At 43.8% G+C, this 24,211-nt stretch overlaps 1 protein-coding gene across 2 annotated transcripts in view; it reads left to right on the forward strand.

Annotated features, from left to right (window-relative positions):
• Positions 1 to 24,211, forward strand: part of EML6 (EMAP like 6) — a 184,535-nt gene that overhangs the window by 97,974 nt on the left and 62,350 nt on the right. For both annotated transcript variants that reach the window (XM_066611920.1, XM_066611921.1), the window contains exons 11-17: positions 249 to 416; positions 3,142 to 3,248; positions 4,868 to 4,986; positions 7,643 to 7,829; positions 10,892 to 10,997; positions 17,355 to 17,448; positions 23,278 to 23,378. In XM_066611920.1, the coding sequence (XP_066468017.1) occupies positions 249 to 416; positions 3,142 to 3,248; positions 4,868 to 4,986; positions 7,643 to 7,829; positions 10,892 to 10,997; positions 17,355 to 17,448; positions 23,278 to 23,378 (882 nt within the window). The remainder of the gene's footprint in view (positions 1 to 248; positions 417 to 3,141; positions 3,249 to 4,867; positions 4,987 to 7,642; positions 7,830 to 10,891; positions 10,998 to 17,354; positions 17,449 to 23,277; positions 23,379 to 24,211) is intronic.

Genomic DNA, 24,211 nt, shown 5'->3' on the forward strand with positions numbered 1-24,211 from the left:
AATGTACTACTGATAAATTATGTAAGGATCAAGGAAAGTAGATAGTATAATAGTATTGGTGAAAATTGGAACCTGTACACTGTTTACCTGGAAAATAAAACACATCTTTCTGTAAATGTCAACCATGTATGCAATTTATTGTAACTTCATGGAGAATATAGTGTTTAGTTTTTAATTTTAAAAATCTGCAATTTTTTTCTGTGGATTCTAAAATAAGGTTCTATTTGCAATTTTTTTTTAAATTATAGGAGCTAAATTTAGAAAATACGTTGGCCACTCTGCACATGTCACTAATGTCCGTTGGTCGCATGACTTTCAATGGGTAATAAGTACTGGAGGTGCAGATCACTCTGTTTTTCAGTGGCGCTTTATTCCAGAAGGTATACCAAATGGAATCCTTGAAACAGCCCCTCAAGGTAATAAAAATAAAACATTTATTCTCACAAGTATTGAAAGAGATTGTCAGTGAAAGTAACGCTATGGTGGATGCAATGGAAACTTAATTATTATCCTCCAGAATACTTGAATCTAATGTGTGCATTACTTTAATCCAAGCCCATGTTTTGCCTCTGGCATGGTTTGCTCAAATATATGTGAGCAAGATGTATGCTGCTCTGCATCAAGGATACTTGCATATTAAATCCATAACTTTTGAAAATAATCTCAAATGGAAGAAACTGGCAGAAGTACAGAAATAGAGCCAACAAGGAAACCTATTTTTGCAATTAACTGTCAGCATAACAGCTTATGAAAAATAATCTCAGGAGTTTTATAAAGCTTGTGTGCCTGTAGAGCCAGTGTGGTGTAGTGGTTAGAGCAATGGTTCCCAAAGTCCTACTCGGACTTTGGGAACCCTGTAAGTATAGCTGGGGTCTCCATAAGTACAGGTGGGGTCTCCCAGACCCACTTTTAGCCAGACTTGGCCCAACTTGAACCCTCTGAATGTGACAGTCGCCTCCAGAGGACTTTCTGAAGCCTGCAGAGGTCACGTGCATTCTCTCGTGGCTTCTGCATGCTTCAAAATGGCCGTTACAGCCAAAAAACCACTCCCCTAGTCTCCCTTGGGAAATAGGAAGTGTCATTTTTATGACTTATTAAGGCACACTGAGGCCTTTTTAAGACATTCATCGCAAAATTGGAAGTAGTTTTATTTCTTTTTTCCAACAGTTTGGAGCTGCCTGGGGGGGCTGCAGAGGGGATTGCAGGCTCCTCAGACCCTCCGGAGAGCCATAGCGACCCCTCGGTAACTTTTAAAAACCCTTCCCCCCTAGCAGCAGCATGATTGTCCTGATCATGTTGCTACCAATTTCTGGGCCATTTTCCTTAAAGGGGGATGGCCCTTTTCTAGTTCCACTGATGGGTCATGAGTCACAACCCACCATTTTGGAAACCACTGGGTTAGAGTATTGAACTTTGGACTAGGAAGATCTAGGTTCGGATCCCTACTCAGTCCATTCAACTTGCCAGTCACTATCACTCAATTTAACTTACCTCATAGAGTTGTTGTGAAGATAAGAAGGGGGGAAGGAGCTATGTACACTACTTTGAGATCCTTGGAAAAGTGAAGGTATATAAATATGAACAAGAAATAAATGTGCAGATGAGATATGTGGATAATTTCCTTGCATGGAAAGAATTCCTCTGCCTTTTGAAGAGTCCGTATGCAGCTTTATGTGCAGGCCATAGGCATGATCTACACACATACTCAGGCCTCTGAGCACTCATGTCTGCCCACAGGAGGGGATTCTGATCGCACTCAATGAAGATCACTTTCCACCTTCCATCTTCTTACTGGCCCTTGAGTATTCATGAACACATAGGGCCACACAAATTTTTGCATACTGATTATTCACAGTGCAGAATCTGCTGACATCTTCCACATATCTCCAGAGGTGGCGCAGATCCGAATAGACCAGAGCAGTCAAAGGTAGCCCCACACCGCTTGGGAACGGGGCTTAGGATCCAACATAACTGCCAAATCCTGGCCCTGCCTCTAGCTCCCCGCCTGCCTGTCCACAGGAACGCCAGCCGCCCACCCTCCCTTTGCCCTGAAACACCTCCCTCTTTTCTCGTTCCTGCCTCCTCCCCACCCTCCCCAGATCCCTATGCTGGCCAAGCTTCGCCAATGCAAACTAACCTTCCCCAGGGCCTGCGACAGTGCGGGAAGGCCGGCGCAAGTGACTTGCGCTGGCCGAACCGCCTCCAGAGTGGTGCGAAAGTGCTTGACAGCACTTCTGTGACACTCGTGGGCCAGTGCAAGTCACTGCATTCTAGGATTGTGCCCTTAATCACCCATTTTTTTAAGGTATTCCTATGCTCTGCAATTATTCAGGGTGCAAACGCCAGATTCTTATCAAGGTCTCTGTGCATCCATGTTTCTGTTTATTTGTAATGTGCATTGATGTCAGTTGGCAGAGATTCTGCTATACTTGAGCAAACCTTTGGGAATTAACTATGGAAAGAAGTATTTGTAAATGGCTTTGGGAGCCAAGAGCAGTAGATAACTGTAAAGTAAATACATGTAAATATCAGTGCTGTGGGCAGACTTATTGAATGCATGCTACTGTTTTGCAACGCACAAAATGATCTGAAATTACAGTTATGGGCAATTGATTCGACATTAGAGGGTGTTCACTTTTGAGGTGGAACATTAGTTAGAACAGGACGTGTGATGTGGGATGATATGGTGAGCTTGTTAGAGGACATATGGGGAAATACTATGGCGGATATTGATCACAATGCTGGACAGGTACATGCATAAAGAGAAATCACATACACAGCCAAAGATGTCTTTGAGGCTTCTACTGCTGCAGTTCACATAGCCGAACAGGCAAGCCAACTTTAAACAAAAAAAAGAGTAACTTTCTATGACTGTGGTCATTATGGAAAAGGGAGATAAAGGAAATTTAATGAACAAGGTTACTGAAATAAAAAAAAAAAGCTTAGTCAGTACTATGCTTTGTTCTCATCTGTTCTCTATTGTTTTTACTACAGAATTAGAAAAGTTCACTGAGACCTTTGGTTTTGACAACACTTTCAACTGTTTAGGAGAAGTTTTACACTCATTTCTGGGAATGTGACTTTAATTTTTAAAATTTTGTTTTGAAAATTAATGTCATTTGGTGTGTTTCCCTTATGCAGAAGGTGGCATAGATTCACACAGTGAAGAATCAGACTCTGATTTATCTGACGTGCCAGAGTTAGACTCAGATATTGAGCAAGAAGCTCAAATCAACTATATCCGACAGGTAAGCAACATGAATAACTAGTGGAATTAGATGCAGCAAGCTGAAAATCTATCATAATGTATTCAGCTGTGAGGATTTTGGTTTTGACAAGGAAAAGTTCAATGAAATTACTGAACTAGACATATAAAGTGAGATTAATGCATTTAAGGGAAATTAAAGCTAAGAATTTGAACCTGGATATTTTAAACTGTATTAATTCAAAATGTTTTTACTCCCTCTCCCAAAACTTATGATATGCATACATGGGCATTATAATAGGGAAACCTGCCTGTTGGAATTTGGAGACTGTCAGCTGCTATTAGTGAGAGGGAGAGTTATAAAAGCAATGGTAATAGAATGGGAAAAATCAAAGGCTCTGAGGAGAGAGTTGGAGAGAATAAGAATATCTATTATTGCCCAAAGATCACTTCTTGAGGGACAGAGTTGAATGAATGCATTATCTGTTAGTGCTTTAGGGGACAAAAAGGGAAACAAAGCTTCAAAGAGGTGTGTGGAAGATGGGGCTACTCCCCCTTTTCTTTTTTAGTGCTTCTTGGGAATAGTACAGTGATATTTCCATCATTTTAGAACCTTGCAGAATTTTGAAACCTTCTCCCCAATGCAGAGGCTTATTTGAAAAAAAAAACTCTTTACAGTTATTTTTGAGTATTCTACTAGATTAAACTGTTGTCACAATGTCTAACTTCATACAGCTTTAGCAGCCTGTTTTTCAAAAGTATGATTTTAGCCAATTTGCATGTATAATATTCATATATCTGGGATACATGTTAGCAGTTTAGCTCTTTCTCTTGGGTTTTATAAACCACTGGGCAGCCCAATCCTGAGCTGCTCGGCATGCACCGCTGTTGTGGCATCCTGAGCAAGCCAGGCAGCCACTAACTATCAAGCAGGCACAGAGTAACAGAGTTCTGTGTTGAGTCAAGCGGCTCAACGTGGGACTCTGGATCTGACGGAGCAGGTCTCCAGATCTGCTGGTCCTACCCTCTCGCTCCCCTCTCCCTCCCCGCCTCCTCCCCACCCTCTCCCTGCCCTCCCCTCTCCTTCCCCTTCCCCTTCCAGAATGCCTCCTCCTCACCTCCCCCCATGCCCAACTCACTTATCCACCACCTAGTGCTCTAGGCTACCACCAGCCAGCAAATCACTGATCTCCAACTGGCGTTGTCCCAGCACAGACTTGCGCTGGACCAGCTCTGGCGCTCTGCCAGCACTAACCCTTGCAAACATGCTTTATGGTGCATTTGCCAAGCTCAGGATTGGGCTCTAAATGACTTGCAATTATTATATATTTCATCATAACTTGTTGAAGAAATTAATTCATCGTAATGTAGTGATCTACATATATTTTATTGAAAACAACAATTAAGGTGATAGAAAAATACCAGATGTCTAAATATTAAAACCATTCCTCAGGAGATAATTGTCTGATGTTGGTCTGATCTTCTATATGATGTCCTTAAAACAGAAATCAACATTATCCAGAAAAGTGGTTTTCTCATGAATTTTAGGATAATGACACTGATCTTACAAATTGTTAGGCATGCTAGTGACACACATAACAATAAGCAACATGAATAACTGGGCTAGGAATATATGTTTAAATGAAATTGTTATTATTTTAGGTTTACAAAGAAGATCTACCTCAGCTGAAACAGCAAAGCAAGGAGAAAAACCACTCAGTGCCCTTCCTTAAAAGAGAGCGAGCCCCGGAGGACAGTTTAAAGCTGCAGTTTATACATGGGTATCATAACTTTTCAGAATTGACTGAGCTTGTCTGTTTGCTTTCATAGACCGCATTTTACAGAAAAAGGTAATCTGCTCTTGGCAAAACCAGAAAGAGTCTCTTAAGTCCCAATCTGCCACACCACCAGAACTCATATTCCAGTAAAGCAGCATGCTTTCTGGCTGTCATAAATGGCCACACTCCATAAAATGCAGTTGGGCCTCTGCTGCAAGAGGCAAATGGCCATGTGCTAGCAGCCCGCCAAGGAGCCACAGTGCCAGTAAGTCAGCGTGGGAGGTGCAGTAGGTGGCAGAGGGACGAATGTGACAATGAGGAGTCAGATCAATGCTAGGAAGGTAACAGTATCAGCAGCAGCAGTGCCACTGATATCCTATCTACCACTCTGGCCTCAGTCCGCCTTTCTGGGTGCATTCAAACTTGCACGAGCAAAATTGCAGGCATAGGTCCCAGTTAGACCCATTTGGGATGGCCTATCTGCATTGGCAGGGGTGGGATTTAGTTAGAATCCACTGCTAATCTACCTGCTATCTTTGGAGTTATCACAAAACCAAGTAACACATTTTTTAACTTAGAAAGGAGAATGCATTTTGTATTAATTTGGTTATGGTGATGGCCTCACCTGTACTCTCAGTTTAACAGCCCAACAGCACAGCTCTATGCATTTCTACTCAAGAGTAAGCCCTCTGTCTAGGATTGTGGCTAGGAATTTTTTTTTAATGTATTCAAAAATTTATACTCCACTTTTTGAAAGTATGTTCCAAACTGGCTTATAGTTAAAAAATAAAATAAAATGTCTAACAACACAGGCCAATACACATTTTGCTTCCTTAAACGTTACACCAACTCCTGGGTATATTTGGGGTGCTGATTCCAAAAATGGCATCCATTTTGCCCTATCACGTCTAGTTTTGGAGACACGGCATAGCCTCTTTAGTGAATGGTTCAAGCAGCTTCCTCATGACGAAGCCTACCATTCACTAATGAGGCTATACTATATCTCCAAGACTAGACATGATAGGGCAAAATGGATGCCATTTTTTGAATTGGCACCCCAAATTCATATCAAACCACCATAACGTTTGGGGAAAACTTTTCTGACCCTCAGTTTTTTAGGCCTGTGTAATCAGTTTAAAACTATAATAAAACAATCAGAGGCAGAGATCAACTACCATAGCATCAGTTCTGATCAGGATTAAAGGTCTTTACAAATAAAAATATTTTCAGTAGATGGTTACTTACAAAAACTTATAGCAATCATCCTACCAGTCTGTAATGACTAGGGGCCCAGTCCTATCCAACTTTCCAGCACTGGTGCAGCAGCAATGCAGGCAGGAGGTAAGGCAACAAATGTTCCCATACCTTGAGGAGGCCTCTGTGACTGTCTCCCCAACACAGGAAGCAGTGCATATTTCATTGGCACAGCAGCACTGGCACTGGAAAATTGGATAGGATTGGGCCCTAAGGCAGCAGTTCCCAAACTGCTGCTGCAGCACCCCAAGGCAACGCAGCAAACTCACAGGGGTGCCGTGCACACTGCAGGATACTTTCCCAGAAGTTCCAGATGCATGCCTGTAACACAGCATCAGAATTGTAGGGGCACTGTGAAGGAACTACTCTTACAAGAAGGACTCCAAGTACAAAGTAAGTTTGGGAAAAACCGGTCTAAAGTGTGGTCTACACGTTATCTTTACAACATGGAAAAACTTGAAATGGTCTTCTCCGAGCTGACATATTTTGGTTAATTGTGTGGTTCTTGTGATTGGTATGAAATGCTTTCATGCTGTTGCCATTTTTGAAGTTGGGTAATGCAGGCAAAGAAATATATGACAGACCATGTTACTGTTTGGCACCATTGTGGCGAAGTTGTCTTGCGGAATCTTCTTCCAGCTTCTTTCATGTGGTGTAGTTAACATGTAGACCAGCCACAGCAGACAAAGAACATTTGCAGTCATCTGCAGTACAAAAGAAAACACTCAGTTTGCAAAAAAGGCAGGAGGATCCAGTCCACTAAAACAACATTATTTCCATCTTCACGTTGTACTGTATATTGAGTTTCATAGTTATTTTTTTGATCACTGGCTGGAAGTCTTGATTGGATCTGCTAGAATTTAGCAGAATGTCATATTTTGTACCAGAATGAAACCCCACAGATTTTTGTTTATAGACTTGAAAGGTATACTGAATATTATTATTTAAGTTCATCAACCTACAAGACAGAGCAATTACTTAATATTATGTATGGAAATTAGAAAATCAAGGTTAGTTGAGAATTCAAAGTGAAATTGGAAAAACAACAGGCTGGGAAACAAGGGGACTGTCTCTGCCACCATCACCAAAAAAGCATCAAGACATTATCTATTAATCACTGTGAACATGACAGGAATCACTTAATTGCTTTTAGGAGCTTGCATGCTGTAACATTTTTCATCATCCCAGTTTCACATCCCCTCCTTATGATTAAGGTACTGTTTCTAATACTGATCTCTTGAAACCTTCATCCTAAACACATTGCTTAAAGACAAGTCCCATTGGTTTCAATAAAACGTCCTTCAGCATAAAGGCACTGATGATCATGACCTGAGATTCTCTGCTTCCAAAGTTTTCAAGGACCAAAATGTTTATATCTTCTGATTTTTAAAAAAATTCATTTCAGTTACAGAGGCTATGACTGTCGGAACAATTTGTTCTACACACAAAATGGGGAGGTGGTTTACCATATTGCCGCTGTTGCCGTTGTGTATAATAGACAACAACACACCCAAAGACTCTATCTTGGTCATGATGACGATATCCTCAGCTTAGCCATCCATCCAGTGAAAGACTATGTTGCTACTGGGCAGGTGAGTAATGAGGCCAACAATTGATATGATAGATTTTTTCCTTTTACTGTTCACTGTAGCAAATTCCTCTTTACAGATGTAGCTAATACACCTACCTTCTTTGAAATACTGTGCTTCCAGTTGTGACACTGTAGATCAGTGGTTCTCACACATTTAGCACCGGGACCCACTTTTTAGAATGAGAATCTGTAAGGATCCACCAGAAGTGATGTCATGACTGAAAGTGACATCATCAAGCAGGAAAAATTTCAACAATCCTAGGTTGCAATCCTACTGACACCCAGGAGTAAGTCTCATTGACTATCATTGTTAAAAAAATATACATAGTATATTAAAAGTTAAAAGTACAGGCCTATAACATTTCCCCTAATGCAGTCACATTCCATTGTAGCAGCAAGTCTAATATATTAAAAATAAAATATTGAAATGAATGGGGACCCACCTGAAATTGACTCACGACTCACCTAGTGGGCCCAACCCACAGTTTGAGAAACATTGCTGTAGATATTTATGTGAGAGTAAGTTAAATTGATCAGTGGAACATGCATCTGAGTAGTCATTGGTAGGATTGTGCTCTCAGTGTCATAGTATTGTTACTGCCTCTGCATTCATTTTCCTTATCAGATCTTGCTGTTTACAGAGAGATAATTAGGTAGTTAGTACCAGTATTCTTTTCACTCCCTTTATCATTTTAAGTAAGTTGTACATATGAGAACATCCCAACAGCAAGAGAGGAGGCAGGATAGGAGGTAATCTCCACCATTGTGCTTGCAAAATGTTGAAGGGGGAAAATAACCTCTGTTCATGCCCAGTTCCCTGCCCACCCCCCCGAAGCAAAAGGCAACATGCACATGCCAGTCCTGGTCCCACAGGGACAGGAAACTGTGTTGACTAGGGGTGAAGTGAGAAAATGCCCTCTTCTCCATCCCATGGCTGCTTCGGAGATGAAAGGAGGCAAAGCTCAACTTCACTTTCAGAGTCACCATGGGAAGAGGGGGAATATTGGGCTCCAAGACAATGTGCCTTTTCTATTCCCCCAAGGATAATCTCTGGGACAAAGGAATGACAGGCAGGCAAGTCATGAGCTTCCTGGCACGCAGGGCTGCAGCGGTGCTGAAAATGGCCCAAAGTTTGGCGTAAAAGTAAGAGCCTCCGTGTCAGGCGAGCAGCCCAACACGGAGGCTCAGGAGCTGGTGGAGCAAAGCTCCACCTGTCCTGCCTCCCTACCATCCTGCTCCCACCCCCTAGCACACCTCCTCCCCACCCACCTTTGTCTCCCCCTGCCCCAGAATGCCTCCTCTCCTCCTCCCCCCTTCCCCCCACCTATCTCTCCACTGCCCGACAGTCCGTGTGAGTGGCAGAACTCCAGTGCTCCACTGACACTAGGACCTGCAAATATGCCTTATGGCATGTTTGCCACAATGTGTGCCAGTGGTAAGCCGACGCACACTCATTAGGATTGGCCCCCGAGTCTTCTCTTTGTTCCAAAGAGACCGCAAAGTTTGAGCTCCAAGAGAGTGCACCCCTTTTACATGTTGTCTCAGAATCCATTTACCTTTTCACCCAATAACATATTTTTTGGGAAATGGGGAGCAGCTCTCCCTTTGTCTCCAAAGTGACTGCAGGTAGAGGGGAAGGAATTAGGGTCAACAATAGATTTATTGCAAGAGTAATGAAGGGGATTAAAGATATAAAAGTACCCTTTGTCCTCACAATTCCTTGTGCTCCATACTTGATTTTATACTGTGGTAGTACCTGGAGATGATGTCCAAATGTGGATCTTATGGTAATATTGTAGTTACTACTATTCTGGCAGTAATTGTCCTTTCTAGATGAGCAGTTAACCAGACCCATCTGTCTACCCACTCATGAAACACAGGGGTCTTCTGAGCTGTGAGACAAATTACATGTTTTGCGCTCTGGTTAATTTTTGTATTGACCTGCAGCAAAGGGAAACGAAATATGGGAAAGTTTGAAATGAAATACAAAGGTTCAGTTTGGGGAATGTTCATTTTATTGATGGTTGGACATTCTAGAGTATGAAGCTTGGAATCAATTTAATTTATTTTGGCTAGGCAGAATCAAGTAGGAATGAAGATAATGGTATATGAATCACCAGAATGATAGTGCTGGTCAAAGGATCACCCCAAAATAGAATGCAGAGAGCAGAGTAGAAGTCCTTAAAGGCTAGAGCTCAGTGGAGCAAGTGCCAAAAGCCAAAACAAGACAAGGAGAGCAAAGTACTGTAGAGACTGTAAGAGCTGCAGGAAGAAAGGCAAAACTGGGGAGAGAGATGAACCAAGGATGACTTTAAGAAAAAGGTTGCAGTCAAGAAAAAGGAAGTCATTGCTAACAAATGCTGCCACTGAATCCATCCCCTTCCCAGACCCGATTCTCCCATTCTGTCCTCCCCATGCCCGCATTGTCAGATCATTTTGGCTTTTCCTGCCCCTGCCCCACCTCCCTCCTGCCCCCCCCCCCGCCACCTTACCTTCTGTGGTGGGAGGCTCCAGATCTTGTCTTCCCACCAACATTTCCGGCAGTACACTACTAAGTACACTGTTGGAGTGTTTTTTATAATTGGCACTTATCAGTACCAGTGGAAGAGGTGCACTGACATCACCTGGCCCAGAAAGGATTGGGCCGTTTGTATAAGAAGCAATCCTGGGCCTGGGGGGTAGGTTACAGCAAAAGGAAGCAAATACTTGAAAGGTGAGGGATAAAGTGCTAGGTGATCTAGAGCTAAGTAATTGAAGAAAGATGTAAAAGAGAACTAAGGGAATAGAGCAAAGAAGTGCCAGGATGACAGCTTTAGCAAGGTTATGGGCCATAACTCATGAATCTTAGATCAAGTATTAGAAGTCTCAAGTCTAGCTGAAGTTGCCATGAGCAAAAGCTTCAATCAACACCTGAGAAATAAAGGTAAACTGCACTTAGGTGACACCTGACTGAGAAAATAAAGAACTCCTTGCTTGTATAAAGATTGTAATGATTTAGCATCAGTACTTAAAATATTTACTGCAGTTTTTATGATAGCTGCTAAGATCAGTACTCTCATTTAGGTTGGGAGAGATGCTGCTATTCATGTTTGGGATACACAAACACTTAAATGTTTGTCACTTCTGAAAGGCCAGCACCAAAGAGGAGTATGTGCACTTGATTTCTCAGGTAAGCAGCAATTGTCTGAAATCAGAATGGTAAATTAAATCAATCAGTCTTCATGCAAACTCAGATTTTTTACACTGGATTCTGCTGTTCTGTTCACTTCCCCACATTATTTTCACCCCTCTTTTTTAAAGTTGGGGAAAGGCTCAGTGGTAGGCCCCAGGAAGCTGTTTTATCCTGGAATCAGACCTTTGGTCCATCAAACTTAGAACTGTCTGCACTGACTGGCAGCAGCTCTTCAGGAATTCAGATTGTCCCCAGTTCCTACCTGGGAACACCAGGTATTGAGCCTGGGATCTTTAGCACGCAGAATGTGTGCTCTCCACTGAACTATGATTCTTCTCCAGGAATTTCCATGAGTATTTAGTTGTAGGGTGAGGGCAGGTTATTCAGCAGGTTCGTTTTCTTGTTGTCCATTGCACTCTTGTTGTCCATGTGCACAAGGATAGCTTCAGAGTCATAAGAACATAAGAACATAAGAACAGCCCCACTGGATCAGGCCATAGGCCCATCTAGTCCAGCTTCCTGTATCTCGCAGCGGCCCACCAAATGCCCCAGGGAGCACACCAGATAACAAGAGACCTCATCCTGGTGCCCTCCCCTGCATCTGGCATTCTGACATAACCCATTTCTAAAATCAGGAGGTTGCGCATACACATCATGGCTTGTACCCCATAATGGATTTTTCCTCCAGAAACTTGTCCAATCCCCTTTTAAAGGCGTCTAGGCTAGACGCCAGCACCACATCCTGTGGCAAGGAGTTCCACAGACCGACCACACGCTGAGTAAAGAAATATTTTCTTTTGTCTGTCCTAACCCGCCCAACACTCAATTTTAGTGGATGTCCCCTGGTTCTGGTATTATGTGAGAGTGTAAAGAGCATCTCCCTATCTACTCTGTCCATCCCCTGCATAATTTTGTATGTCTCAATCATGTCCCCCCTCAAGCGTCTCTTTTCTAGGCTGAAGAGGCCCAAACGCCGTAGCCTTTCCTCATAAGGAAGGTGCCCCAGCCCCATAATCATCTTAGTCGCTCTCTTTTGCACCTTGTCCATTTCCACTATGTCTTTTTTGAGATGCGGCGACCAGAACTGGACACAATACTCCAGGCGTGGCCTTACCATAGATTTGTACAACGGCATTATAATACTAGCCATTTTGTTCTCAATACCCTTCCTAATGATCCCAAGCATAGAATTGGCCTTCTTCACTGCCGCCGCACATTGGGTCGACACTTTCATCTACCTGTCCACCACCACCCCAAGATCTCTCTCCTGATCTGTCACAGACAGCTCAGAACCCATCAGCCTATATCTAAAGTTTTGATTTTTTGCCCCAATGTGCATGACTTTACACTTACTGACATTGAAGCGCATCTGCCATTTTGCTGCCCATTCTGCCAGTTTGGAGAGATCCTTCTGGAGCTCCTCACAATCACTTCTGGTCTTTACCACTCGGAAAAGTTTAGTGTCATCTGCAAACTTAGCCACTTCACTGCTCAACCCTGTCTCCAGGTCATTTATGAAGAGGTTGAAAAGCACCGGTCCCAGGACAGATCCTTGGGGCACACCACTTTTCACCTCTCTCCATTGTGAAAATTGCCCATTGACACCCACTCTCTGCTTCCTGGCCTCCAACCAGTTCTCAATCCACGAGAGGACCTGTCCTCTAATTCCCTGACTGTGGAGTTTTTTCAGTAGCCTTTGGTGAGGGACCATGTCAAACGCCTTCTGAAAGTCCAGATATATAATGTCCACGGGTTCTCCCGCATCCACATGCCTGTTGACCTTTTCAAAGAATTCTATAAGGTTTGTGAGGCAAGACGTACCCTTACAGAAGCCATGCTGACTCTCCCTCAGCAAGGCCTGTTCGTCTATGTGTTTTGAGATCCTATCTTTGATGAGGCATTCCACCATCTTACCCGGTATGGATGTTAGGCTAACCAGCCTATAATTTCCCGGGTCCCCCCTCTTTCCCTTTTTAAAAATAGGCGTGACATTTGCTATCCTCCAATCTTCTGGCACCATGGCCGTTTTGAGGGACAAGTTGCATACCTTATTCAAGAGATCTGCAACTTCATTCTTCAATTCCTTAATAACCCTTGGGTGGATGCCATCAGGGCCCGGTGACTTATTGATCTTTAATTTATCAATGAGGTCTGAAACATCTTCTCTTTTAACCTCTATCTGACTTAACTCCTCGGTCAGGAGGGGCCGTTCGGGCAGCGGTATCTGCCCGAGGTCTTCTGCCGTGAAGACAGATGCAAAGAACTCATTTAATTTCTCTGCCATCTCTAAGTCTCCTTTTATCTCCCCCTTCCCTCCCTCACCATCCAGAGGGCCAACCGCTTCTCTGGCGGGTTTCCTGCTTCTAACATATTTGAAGAAGCTTTTATTATTCCCCTTAATGTTGCCGGCCATGCGTTCCTCATAGTCTCGCTTGGCCTCCAGTATCACCTTCTTACATTTCTTTTGCCACAGTTTATGTTCCTTTTTATTTTCCTCATTAGGGCAAGACTTCCATTTACGGAAGGAAGCTTCCTTGCCCTTCACAGCCTCTCTAACTTGGCTGGTTAGCCATGCGGGCACCCTCCTGGATTTAGTGGAACCCTTCTTTCTTTGCAGTATACACCTCTGCTGGGCCTCTATTACTGTTGTTTTAAGCAGCCTCCATGCACTCTGGAGAGATTGGACTCTTTTTACCCTCCCTTTCAACCTCCTTCTAACCAGCCTCCTCATTTGAGGGAAGTCCGCCCGTCGGAAGTCAAGGGTTTTTGTTAGAGATTTGCCTGGTATTCTTCCCCCAATGTGCACGTCAAAACGGATCGCAGCATGATCACTGTTCCCCAATGGCTCAGTAACGTTTACATCTCTAACCAGGTCCTGTGTACCGCACAATATTAAATCCAGAGTCACCTGTCCTCTGGTGGGCTCCGTGACTAGCTGATCTAAGCCACAGTCATTTAGCACGTCAAGAAATCCAGTTTCCTTATCGTGACCAGAACACAAATTGACCCAGTCAATATGAGGATAATTGAAGTCCCCCATGATTACAACCCTGTCCCTCCTTGTCACCTCCCTGATCTGTTTCCTCATTTCAAGGTCCCCATCCGATTTCTGGTCTGGAGGATGATAGCACGCCCCCAGTATTACATCGCTGCACAAGCCTGGTAATTTAACCCACAGAGATTCTACGGTGGAGTCGGACCCACCTTCAATCTCTACTTTGCTGGATTCTATCCCTTCCTTAACATAAACGGCCACCCCACCTCCAACACGCCCCTGCCTGTCCCTCCTGTAGAGTTTATAGCCCGGGATTGCGGTATCCCACTGATTCTCCGCATTCCACCAGGTTTCCGTTATGCCCACTATGTCAATATTTTCCCTTGTCACCAGACATTCCAGTTCTCCCACCTTTGCTCGTAGACTTCGGGCATTCGCATAAAAGCATTTATACACGGAATGCCCCAGGATGCGCTGCTTATTCGCTCCTTTGTCCCCTCATCCTCTCATTGTGCCAAACCGTCTATCACATCCCATCACCCTACCTTTCCCAATTTCTTCTCCTACTCTGCCTTTGTCTTGTTGTTCTCTAACCTCCCCATCCTCATCCCATAGGGATGAGGAGTCCCGAACCGGATGCCCCTCGGCTCCTGTCGGCCTTCCCCCGGGGATCAGTTTAAAAGCTGCTCTGCCACCTTTTTAATGTTATGCGCCAGCAGTCTGGTTCCATTCTGGTTCAAATGGAGCCCATCCCTCTTGTACAGGCCCCGCTTGTCCCAAAAAGTTCCCCAGTGCCTAACGAATCTAAACCCCTTCTCCCTACACCACCATCTCATCCACGCATTGAGACCCCTGATCTCCGCCTGCCTAGCTGGCCCTGCGCGTGGAACAGGTAGCACTTCAGAGAACGCTACCTTTGAGGTCCTGGCTTTCAGCTTCCTGCCTAAAAGCCTAAATTTGGCCTCCAGGACCTCCCAGCTACACTTGCCCATGTCGTTGGTGCCGACATGCACCACAGCCGCTACCTCTCCCTCAGCACTGTCTACTAGCCTGTCTAGATGAGAAGTGATGTCCGCAACCTTTGCACCAGGCAGGCAAGTCACCATGCGGTCCTCACATCCGTCGCAAACCCCCGTCTCTATGGTTCTAATAATCGAATCCCCCACTACAAGAAGCCCCTGACCCCCCTCCCACCGAGGAGTATCCCGAGTGCGCTCGGATACGGGCCCATCCCCTGGAGAAGGGGTCCCCTCTAGGGGATTGTTTCCCTCCTCTCCAGGATGATGTCCTCCAGTCCCGAGACTTCTCACCCGGGCAGCCGAGGAGCTGCACGCCTGAGGTTGGGACGAAGCCTGATCGTCCCCGGAAGTCTCCCCACGGTCCTCCTCTGCCTGCCTGCGCTTCTCCAGGTCGGCCACCAAGGTTTCAAGGGAGCAGACGCGTTCCCTGAGACCCTGGAGCTCCTTGCACCGAGGACACACCCATGACTTATGCCCCAGAGGCATATAATCATACATGTGGCACTCGATGCAGAACACTGGATAGCCCCCACCCTGCTGCTGGCTGTCTGACTGCATAGTCGAAAGAGCCCCTGGCCATGAAACCATTAAAGGCATCCCCCAAGTGTCTTCCAAAATTTTCTTACTCAACCCCAGTATAATTAAAGAATAGCATCAACATTTTTCATACGAATGCTGTTCAGGAATAGTGTCTCTTAGGCTACCTACGTACACAAGATCACACCGCATAATTATGCGGCCGTACTTGGATCGTGCAGACCTGGCCACGGTGATCCATGCCACGGTGACATCGAGGTTAGATTATTGTAACGTGCTTTATGTGGGGCTGCCCCTGAAGACGGTTCGGAAACTGCAATTAGTGCAGAATGCGGCAGCCCGTGTGGTCACTGGAGGTAGGCAGTTTGACTCTGTCATCCCGCTTCTCCGGGGGCCGCATTGTCTGCCCATTCGTTTCCGGGCCCAATTCAAGGTGCTGGTTTTGACCTTTAAAGCCCTATACTGCTCTGGGCCAGGGTATCTTAGTGATCGCCTACTTCCGTACAATCCGGCTCGTCCTCTTAGGTCATCGGAGAAGGCCTTTTTACAAGTGCCGCCGCCCAAGGAGGTTCGTGGGGCGGTGGCAAGAAATAGGGCCTTCTCAGTAGTGGCACCAACGTTATGGAACTCCCTTTCCCTTGACTTGAGAATGGCTCCCTCTCTTGAGACTTTTCGGCGAGGCCTGAAGACTTTTTTGTTTAAACAAGCCTTCTGACTTCATGGCCTTTTTAACATCTTTTCTGTATCTTTTAGTATTTTTACAGGCCTGATTCCTCTATGATTTGCTGCGTTTTGCTCTTTTTATCTGACTTTTTATCTGACTACTGTTTTTATGGTATCTGTTAATGTGTTTTAATATGTTTTTATTTGCTGTTAAATTATGTTTTTAATCTCTTTTTAACATGTTGTAAGCTGCCCTGGGTCCCTTTTGGGGAGAAGGGCAGGATATAAATAAAGTTGTTTATTATTATTATTATTATTATTATTATAGGCAGCACTGAGACAGAATTATACCCTGAACTCACAATCACAAATAGAACTCTCCAGTTCACCCATAGGTAGAGGGTTCAGCCTTACTGAACACAACAGGCTGACTTCTGAGTAAAATAACACCATTTTCAAACACCTCTACCCATAGGTGAAAGTGATTCACAATTTTGCCATCTCAGGCAGTGAATACAATCAGATGGTTAATGGCGAGCTAGCTAAAGATGAAGAGGAAAGCAAAGGCTATCTGTTGCCTTTGCTTGAAATTTTCAGGCAGCTTCTTAAAGCCCAATCTTAAGCTGCGCTGGCGCAGCAAGGTCGCATGACCTATGCTACATCCAATGCAGCTCAGAAAATATCTTATTTGGGACCAAATCCCATTATCAGTGGTTCATTCCAGCTGGGCTGTGTATTTCAGATGTGTGGCATGTTTTATGGGAGATTATATCCGCATTCGTATCCGCTCAGCAGCAGCCGATCTAATTCACAGTAGCTACTTCATAAGTCAACACTCCTCCCCTACAAGTTCAGTAAGCTAGTGGAAAGCACAGGCACACACATCCCAGCCTCTCCCTGTCTTTGCAAGCCTGTTGTATCAAGCAGTGATAAACTCTAGCTATTCAATATCCCTGTGGTGCTCAGGACACAGTATTCCAGGTGGGAGTCTGTCAAAAGCAGAATACAGTGGTACGGTTACTTCTCTCATTCTCCTTGAACACCTAGACATAACATTTGTATTAAATGTTCCATGTTATGCAAACTTACATTTTAAATCATTTTTTTTAAACTTTGATGTTGGAAATTGCTTCTGCACAGCTGATGGGAAATGCTTGGCATCGATTGGGTTAGATGATAATCATACCATTGTACTCTGGGATTGGAAAAAAGGAGAAAAGATGGCAGCAACCAGGTAAGACTCTTCTCTCATTGACATTATAGCCTGAGTTGTATGCTTGTACTTATACCGCCAGTCAGAATTTAAGGATGCAATTTCTAGGGTTAAAAGAAAAATAAAATATGCCTTGTACAACTGTTCTTTATCCATGAAGGGGATTGGAATTACTCCTCTGCCCATACAACCAGTCTCTATGCATTGGTCAGAATGTGTCGGAACAGCATCTATGCAGTCTCTATGCATTGGTTGGAACAGCATCCCATGCACAGAGTTGGGAATTCTGTGGTCAGCACACTTCATAGCCTTGTTTATATCCGGAGGAGGAGACCTTCACCTCTGTAGTGTGAACTGAACCGTGCTTGTTTTTTCTAAAGTACTGCTCATGCAGTATCCATCTATGTACTTTAACCTTTACATACTAAGGTGTACTTCATGCACTTTACATACATTCTGACCAACAAGTAAAAGTTGGGTGCACAGACTGGGAAAAGCATCTCATCGTGATCATGATCCCCCACCATACACACTTCATATAGTAATATGACTTGGTCTTATTAGGACATTTGTGGGTTTGCTTTTCTTGATGTACTGAAATCTTCATGTCAGGGTGAAATAGTGCCTTATATTCTTCCGTCTTTTGATTCCACATTGTCAAAAGCATTTGATTCAAATACTCACCCTCCTGCTGTGCAAGGTAGAGTGCTGGAATGGAAATTTCCTCTCAGTGTACATCTACTGTGCAATTTCAGTGGTGGGATTTTCATTTGATATAAATAAATCTTCAAGTCTCTGTGGCTATTTCTGCCCAGCCACTTGTCATGCCCCTTATCTTCACTATTCTAAATTCAAATTAACATTTTTTAAGATATGTTTTTCTTTCATTTGCTGCCTAGAACTTAGTTGCTAAGCAATGGTTACGAAGCTTTTGTGAGAAATTTAGACAAATGTCTGCTTGGTGACCATTTCAGCTGCTAAATTGGAATTAAAAAGTAAATAAACTGCACACTGCAATGTTTGGGGAAATCACAGGTCACAGATTCATATAAAATCTTAAACTGAAATCTTACATACAGTTGAAATTTGCTGTACATTGGTGACCCACAAAACAAATTGTTTAGGCACTTCAGGGCCCAGTCCTATCCAACTTTCCATTACACAGCCACAGTGCATCCCCAAGGTAAAAGAAAAAAGTTCCCTTATCTTGAGGAGGCCTCTGTGACTGCCCCCCCCCCAACTGCGAGATGCAGTATACACCCCTTGGTATTGCTGCATCAGTGCTGGAAAGTTGGATAGGATTGGACCCTGAGTATCTTATTGACCAAATGAGAAAGATACTAGTTGTAGAAGTGGCAGATACATGATTCTGACATGTGTCAGAATCCTGTCTCTTCTGAATCACAAAAGCTGGAGTTGAGGGACTTTAAAGCATGAGTAGGTGGACCAGGAGAACCCTTTCATTGCTCATTTTTCCCCTCTCACCAAAACCTTTTTTTTTAAAAAATCTGTTTTTCTCCCAGTAGGGATCCATGACCAGAAGTAACCCCACCAAGTGTAGGGAAGCATGGGCATCCCTTTTCTGCCCACACTTTTCCACTTTAAATCTTCCCTGCACCCCCCGCTCTGATTTGGTGTGTCCCAAGTTGTGTTGAGTTACCTAGTATAGTTATGTCCTCAGTGGGAGTCCCTGTATCGTGGAAACAAAAGATGTTAATGTATAGCAGTTGGATTAATAACATTGAACTTGTCAAGTGGATTAGGATTAAAAAATACATATTAACAGTTGCTATGTGAAATTACAGTGTAAATTAGGAGGCAGGAGGTCTGATCTAGAGGGCAGAGCCTCCTTAACCCAAAGATAACATCTGAAGGTCCCCAGTTCGAGGCCACCTGCAGCTCCGTGAATGGTGAAACCTTGAAGCAGCTGACAAGCTGAGCTGAGTTATTCCACCTGCTCTTTGGTGTGAGCGAAGAAGCATCTTGGCTGCTCTTCAAGTGAGAGATGAAGGAGCTGCTTGTCAGCCAGCTTGGGAGGCAACTGGTGGCCAGAAGTGATACCAGACCGTGAAAGATCCATCTGAAATGTTGTGTGGTTCTTGAAAGATAGAACCTTTCTGTTATTGTAAAAATCCCCTCAGGTGTTTAGAGATAGCCTGCCAATGTGAACCACCTTGAATAAAGTCAGAGGAGTAATCTGATGACCAGAAAGGCGGTATAATAATAATAATAATAATTAATAGTATACAGTACTGAATGTACTTGGTGTTAAAAAGATTTAAAACATTAAAATTCTGTACCAACTGGATAACCTAAAATTGTGCAACAAAAATAAAAGCTGAATTATGTGGCCTGCTTAAATTATGGGAACTGAAGCACTTCTACCTTGTGACTCTGTCCATACCTACCGATACCCATGCCTTTCAAGCCTTTTGATCGCACTGGTTAAAGTACTGACCTAGGAGTAAGAAGAACTGGATTCAAATCCCCATTCACTGAATAAACAGCAGGTTGTTTTGAGGCTAAAGCAGGGGGCAGGGCAAAGAATGGCCCTTTGCTCCTTGAAGAACTGCAGGGATAGAAAAGTGACCAAGGGTGCAATCCCAACCCTCTGATGGGCCGGCACAAATCCCTTGCACTCGCCCAGAATTGTTGCCAATGTGCCATAAGGCATGTTTGTGCCTCCTCAGGAGTCAGCTGGGCTGGCATGAAGATGCACGCTGGCCCGCGGAGGCTGCATCCAGACACTTCACTGCCCTGACAAGTTAAGGATGCTGAGGGCAGCCAGTGTAGGGAGTTTGGGAGAGTGGGGAAGAGTTGAATGGGGACGTTTTGGGGCAGGCGGTGGGTGGTCAGGGCCCAGCAGAGGGGTGGAACTGGCCTCTGGTACTTGGACTGGTGCAGATCCAAGTAGTCCCATTGAGGTGACTCGTACATTACTTGGAGTAAGGAGACATAAGTCCCCTTACTCTGAGTGGTACACCTCCTAACCTGCACTGGATAAGGTGCAGGCTAGTTGACCTGCATATTCAAGCACAGGTCAGGACTGGGCCCTTAAACTGCATTCCTATCCTCACTTACCCAGGAGAAAGAACCATTGACTGTTATGGAGCTTACATGGTTAGGTTTGGGCTCTAAGAAATTTGATTGTTTTAAATTAACAGTGCCCCCGCCCCCAAAAAAACAGCTACAATTTTGCTAACTTCTTATAAATCTTCTAGCAGTCCTTTTGCAGTCATTTAAAACTGAGCATGGCAAGTACTCAAACCCAGACAAGTGTAACATGAATTAATGAAGAAATAGCCGTGAGAGCTATTTCTCTTGCTTTAATTGTTCTTTGAATTATTGCTTTAATTTTTGTCCTTCTAATTTGCCTGCTAATGGCCTTCAATTACCTATCACAGATCTTAGTCCTTGCTTGCTTATCTCTTTAGCTGCAGTCCTGTGCAAACCTTCCTGGGAGTGACATTGAATTCAATGAACCTTGCTTCTGAGAAGACTTTTATAGGGTAGTGCTGTGAATTATTTTGACCTCTTTCCCTTTTTTCCATGTTATGTCTTAAATTGACTGAAAATTGTTGGTATTTCTTCTCCATCCCATATGGATTAAGTGGTAAGGGGTAACTTCTTACTTTCCCCAGAAGTAAGGGGAAATGTTTTCCCTTGGCTCTGGCTGAGCTGCTTATGGCTACTATCCTGCGCTAGATACAGCGTAAGCCTCCTGGCTTGCCTGTTCCAGCGCAGGCTAGGATTGCGACCTTAGATGCATTAGAGAATTAATTTGCTTCCGAGTTTGCTTTTAATCACTTCCTTGGTTTTTTGCTAACATCCAGATCTGGGTGCTGCCAACCCCCAAGCTGTTTCTCAAACCTGTTTGTTATTCTTTTCTCCTTACATTATCCAAATCCCCTTTACCATGTACTTTTAATAAACGCTCTTTTAAGATTTAAATCCTTATATACCTATGATTGGTTGAAATCAGAGACTTTCCTTTGTCCTCCTAGGCCTTGGCCTACACATTATATAGCATTAGAACTGTGGGAATTAGCCATGTAACTAGGTTGTTTGTTTTTCATATGTTTCTGTCACCCTTCCTCCAAGGAGCTTAGGGTGATGTACATGATTCCTTCCCTCCTTTTGTCCTCACAGCAGTTGTACAGGGATTTGAACCTGGATCTTCGTAGTCTAAGCCCAATGCTGGAACCACTACACCAGCCTGGCTCTCCGAGAGAGGGAGGATTTAAAGGATAGTCTGTCTGCCTGGTTTTGTTGTCATGGTGACAGCAGAGTCTGCCAGTTTGGCCATGGCATAGGTGTGGATCCTGGGAAAAGAAGAACAGCACTGGCTTTAAGTCTTCTCTCCAGTTACTACAAATCCAACTAGCATAGTAAATTTCAGTAAAATACCAAAAAGCAAGTCAAATTATAAGACCAATATGACACTTATACATAAGAAAATGTATATATAGCTGCAATACTATGCACATTTACCTGATAGTAAGACCTTACTTCTAGATAGAGATGCATAGGATTGTGCTGTTAATCACACCAAAATGAAATCTCATACAGTCAGAATTTATTTTATTTACAGGTGGGGCTTCAGTATCCGTGGGGACCATTGTCAGACCACCTTCACACACACACACAAACACACACACACACACACACACCGCCTACAGATACCAACAACTGAAGCAAATCTGTGGTTTGGCCCCTTAAAGTCCCTGGGCCTCAGAATACCTTTAAAAAGGTATAAAATATTCACTTCCAGTTTTCTAAGGGAAATCGTAAGTGAAATTTTTTGACCTGAAACAGCAATTCTGAAACCCTCAGAGGCTGCGGGTGGAAGCATATGGCCTTTGTGGGCTTCAGAAAGCCCTCTGGAGGCATAAGAACATAAGAACAGCCCCACTGGATCAGGCCATAGGTCCATCTAATCCAGCTACCTATATCTCACAATGGCCCACCAACTGCCCCAGGGAGCACACCAGATAACAAGAGACCTCATCCTGCTGCCCTCCCTTGCATCTGGCATTCTGACATAGCCCATTTCTAAAATCAGGAAGTTGCACATACACATCATGGCTTGTAACCTGTAATGGATTTTTCCTCCAGAAACTTGTCCAATCCCCTTTTAAAGGTATCCAGGCCAGATGCCATCACCACATCCTGTGGCAAGGAGTTCCACAGACCAACCACAAGCTGAGTAAAGAAATATTTTCTTTTGTCTGTCCTAACTCCCAACACTCAATTTTAGTGGATGTCACCTGGTTCTGGTGTTATGTGAGAATGTAAAGAGCATCTCTCTATCCACTCTATCCTTCCCATGCATAATTACATAGCTCCAGTCTCCTTTGGAGACTTTGGGTTGGACCAAGTCTGGCTCAATGTGGGTCCAGGGGACCACAGAAAGAAATCTGCAGATACTGAGGCTCCACCTGTATTGCATTTATATCCCAACCTTCATCCCAGGAACTCAGGATGGCTTACATTAAAACAAGCATGTATACATCTCTTCTGTCCCTAAAGCTAACCACACCTCTTTCTTCACAAAAAAGCAACCATTCAGGACCTGATCCATATCAGGAGTGTGGCCCACTGGTGGAGGTGGGATTAACCATTTTATTATAAAAAATAGTGTGCTCCCCCCCCCCCCCCCGCACAGTTTGGTACTGCAGATACACTTTTAACATAAATTGCAGCTTAGTTGGTTCTTCATTCCTATCATTTGAAAATAACTTCAGTGTAGTATTTATTTGCAGGTATTTATCACACAGACACAATGCAGTGCTCCAAAATCTCCAGCAGTACAAAGAAGATACAGCTCTTTAATCTTTTAATTTGTTACAGGGGTCACAAAGACAAGATATTTGTAGTGAAATGCAACCCACATCAAGCTGATAAATTGGTGACTGTTGGAATGAAACACATCAAATTTTGGCAACAAGCAGGTACTGTATTGTGTTAAAATTATTTCCTCATTAAGGTCCATTTCATGCTGTTCTAAGTGCTACCCATCTCAGCTGTGCTTTGTTGTGCCCCCACCTGCTGTCATTACCATCCTTGTGTCCAGTAAGTAACAACAGACCTAGGACCAAATCCTATCCAATTTTCCAGCACCAGTGCAGCCATGCCAACGAGGCATGTGCTGCATCCTGCAGGGAGGGGGCGATCATGGAGGTTTCCTCCAGGTAAGAGAACATTTGTTCCCTTTCCTCTAGGCTGCATTGTTGCTGCACTGGCACTGGAAAGTTGGATAGGATTGGACCCATAGTGTGCGCTCAAATATCAGGTTTCTAGTATAGTTTTAAAAGAACCATGTTTGTGGGAATCACTGCTGGGAATCTGCTAATCTCTAGATCTGCACATCTCTAGATGTGCTGGGTCCCACATTATGACTCTCCACATTTCCATCTTTCAAAGCACACTGCATGAAGTCATTTTAAAATGTAGAATCTATAATACCACTTGAATGCTCTTTTGGGAGCTGCTAGAGTCTGTGTGTGTGTGTTTTGTTTTGTAGCTTTTTGCTTGTTTAAGTCATTTTTAAAAAAATTCCTGTTTACAGGTCCAACCTTGTTATATACAGTTTTTTTATACACAAATTAGACTCAACACAAATGGCCATTGCAAATGAGAAGAAATGTACTGATCCCTGGAGAAGGGGAAAAATGCATCTCTTTAAAATCACAGTTAATTGCTTTTCTTACTGCTGTAGAGAGACAGTCATGAAAGCGATCATTCCGTTCTTCAGCTGAGCCAGGCAATGGTAGGTGGTCCTTTA

Source organism: Tiliqua scincoides, chromosome 1, assembly GCF_035046505.1.
Source record: "Tiliqua scincoides isolate rTilSci1 chromosome 1, rTilSci1.hap2, whole genome shotgun sequence".
NCBI classification, from domain to species: domain Eukaryota; kingdom Metazoa; phylum Chordata; class Lepidosauria; order Squamata; family Scincidae; genus Tiliqua; species Tiliqua scincoides.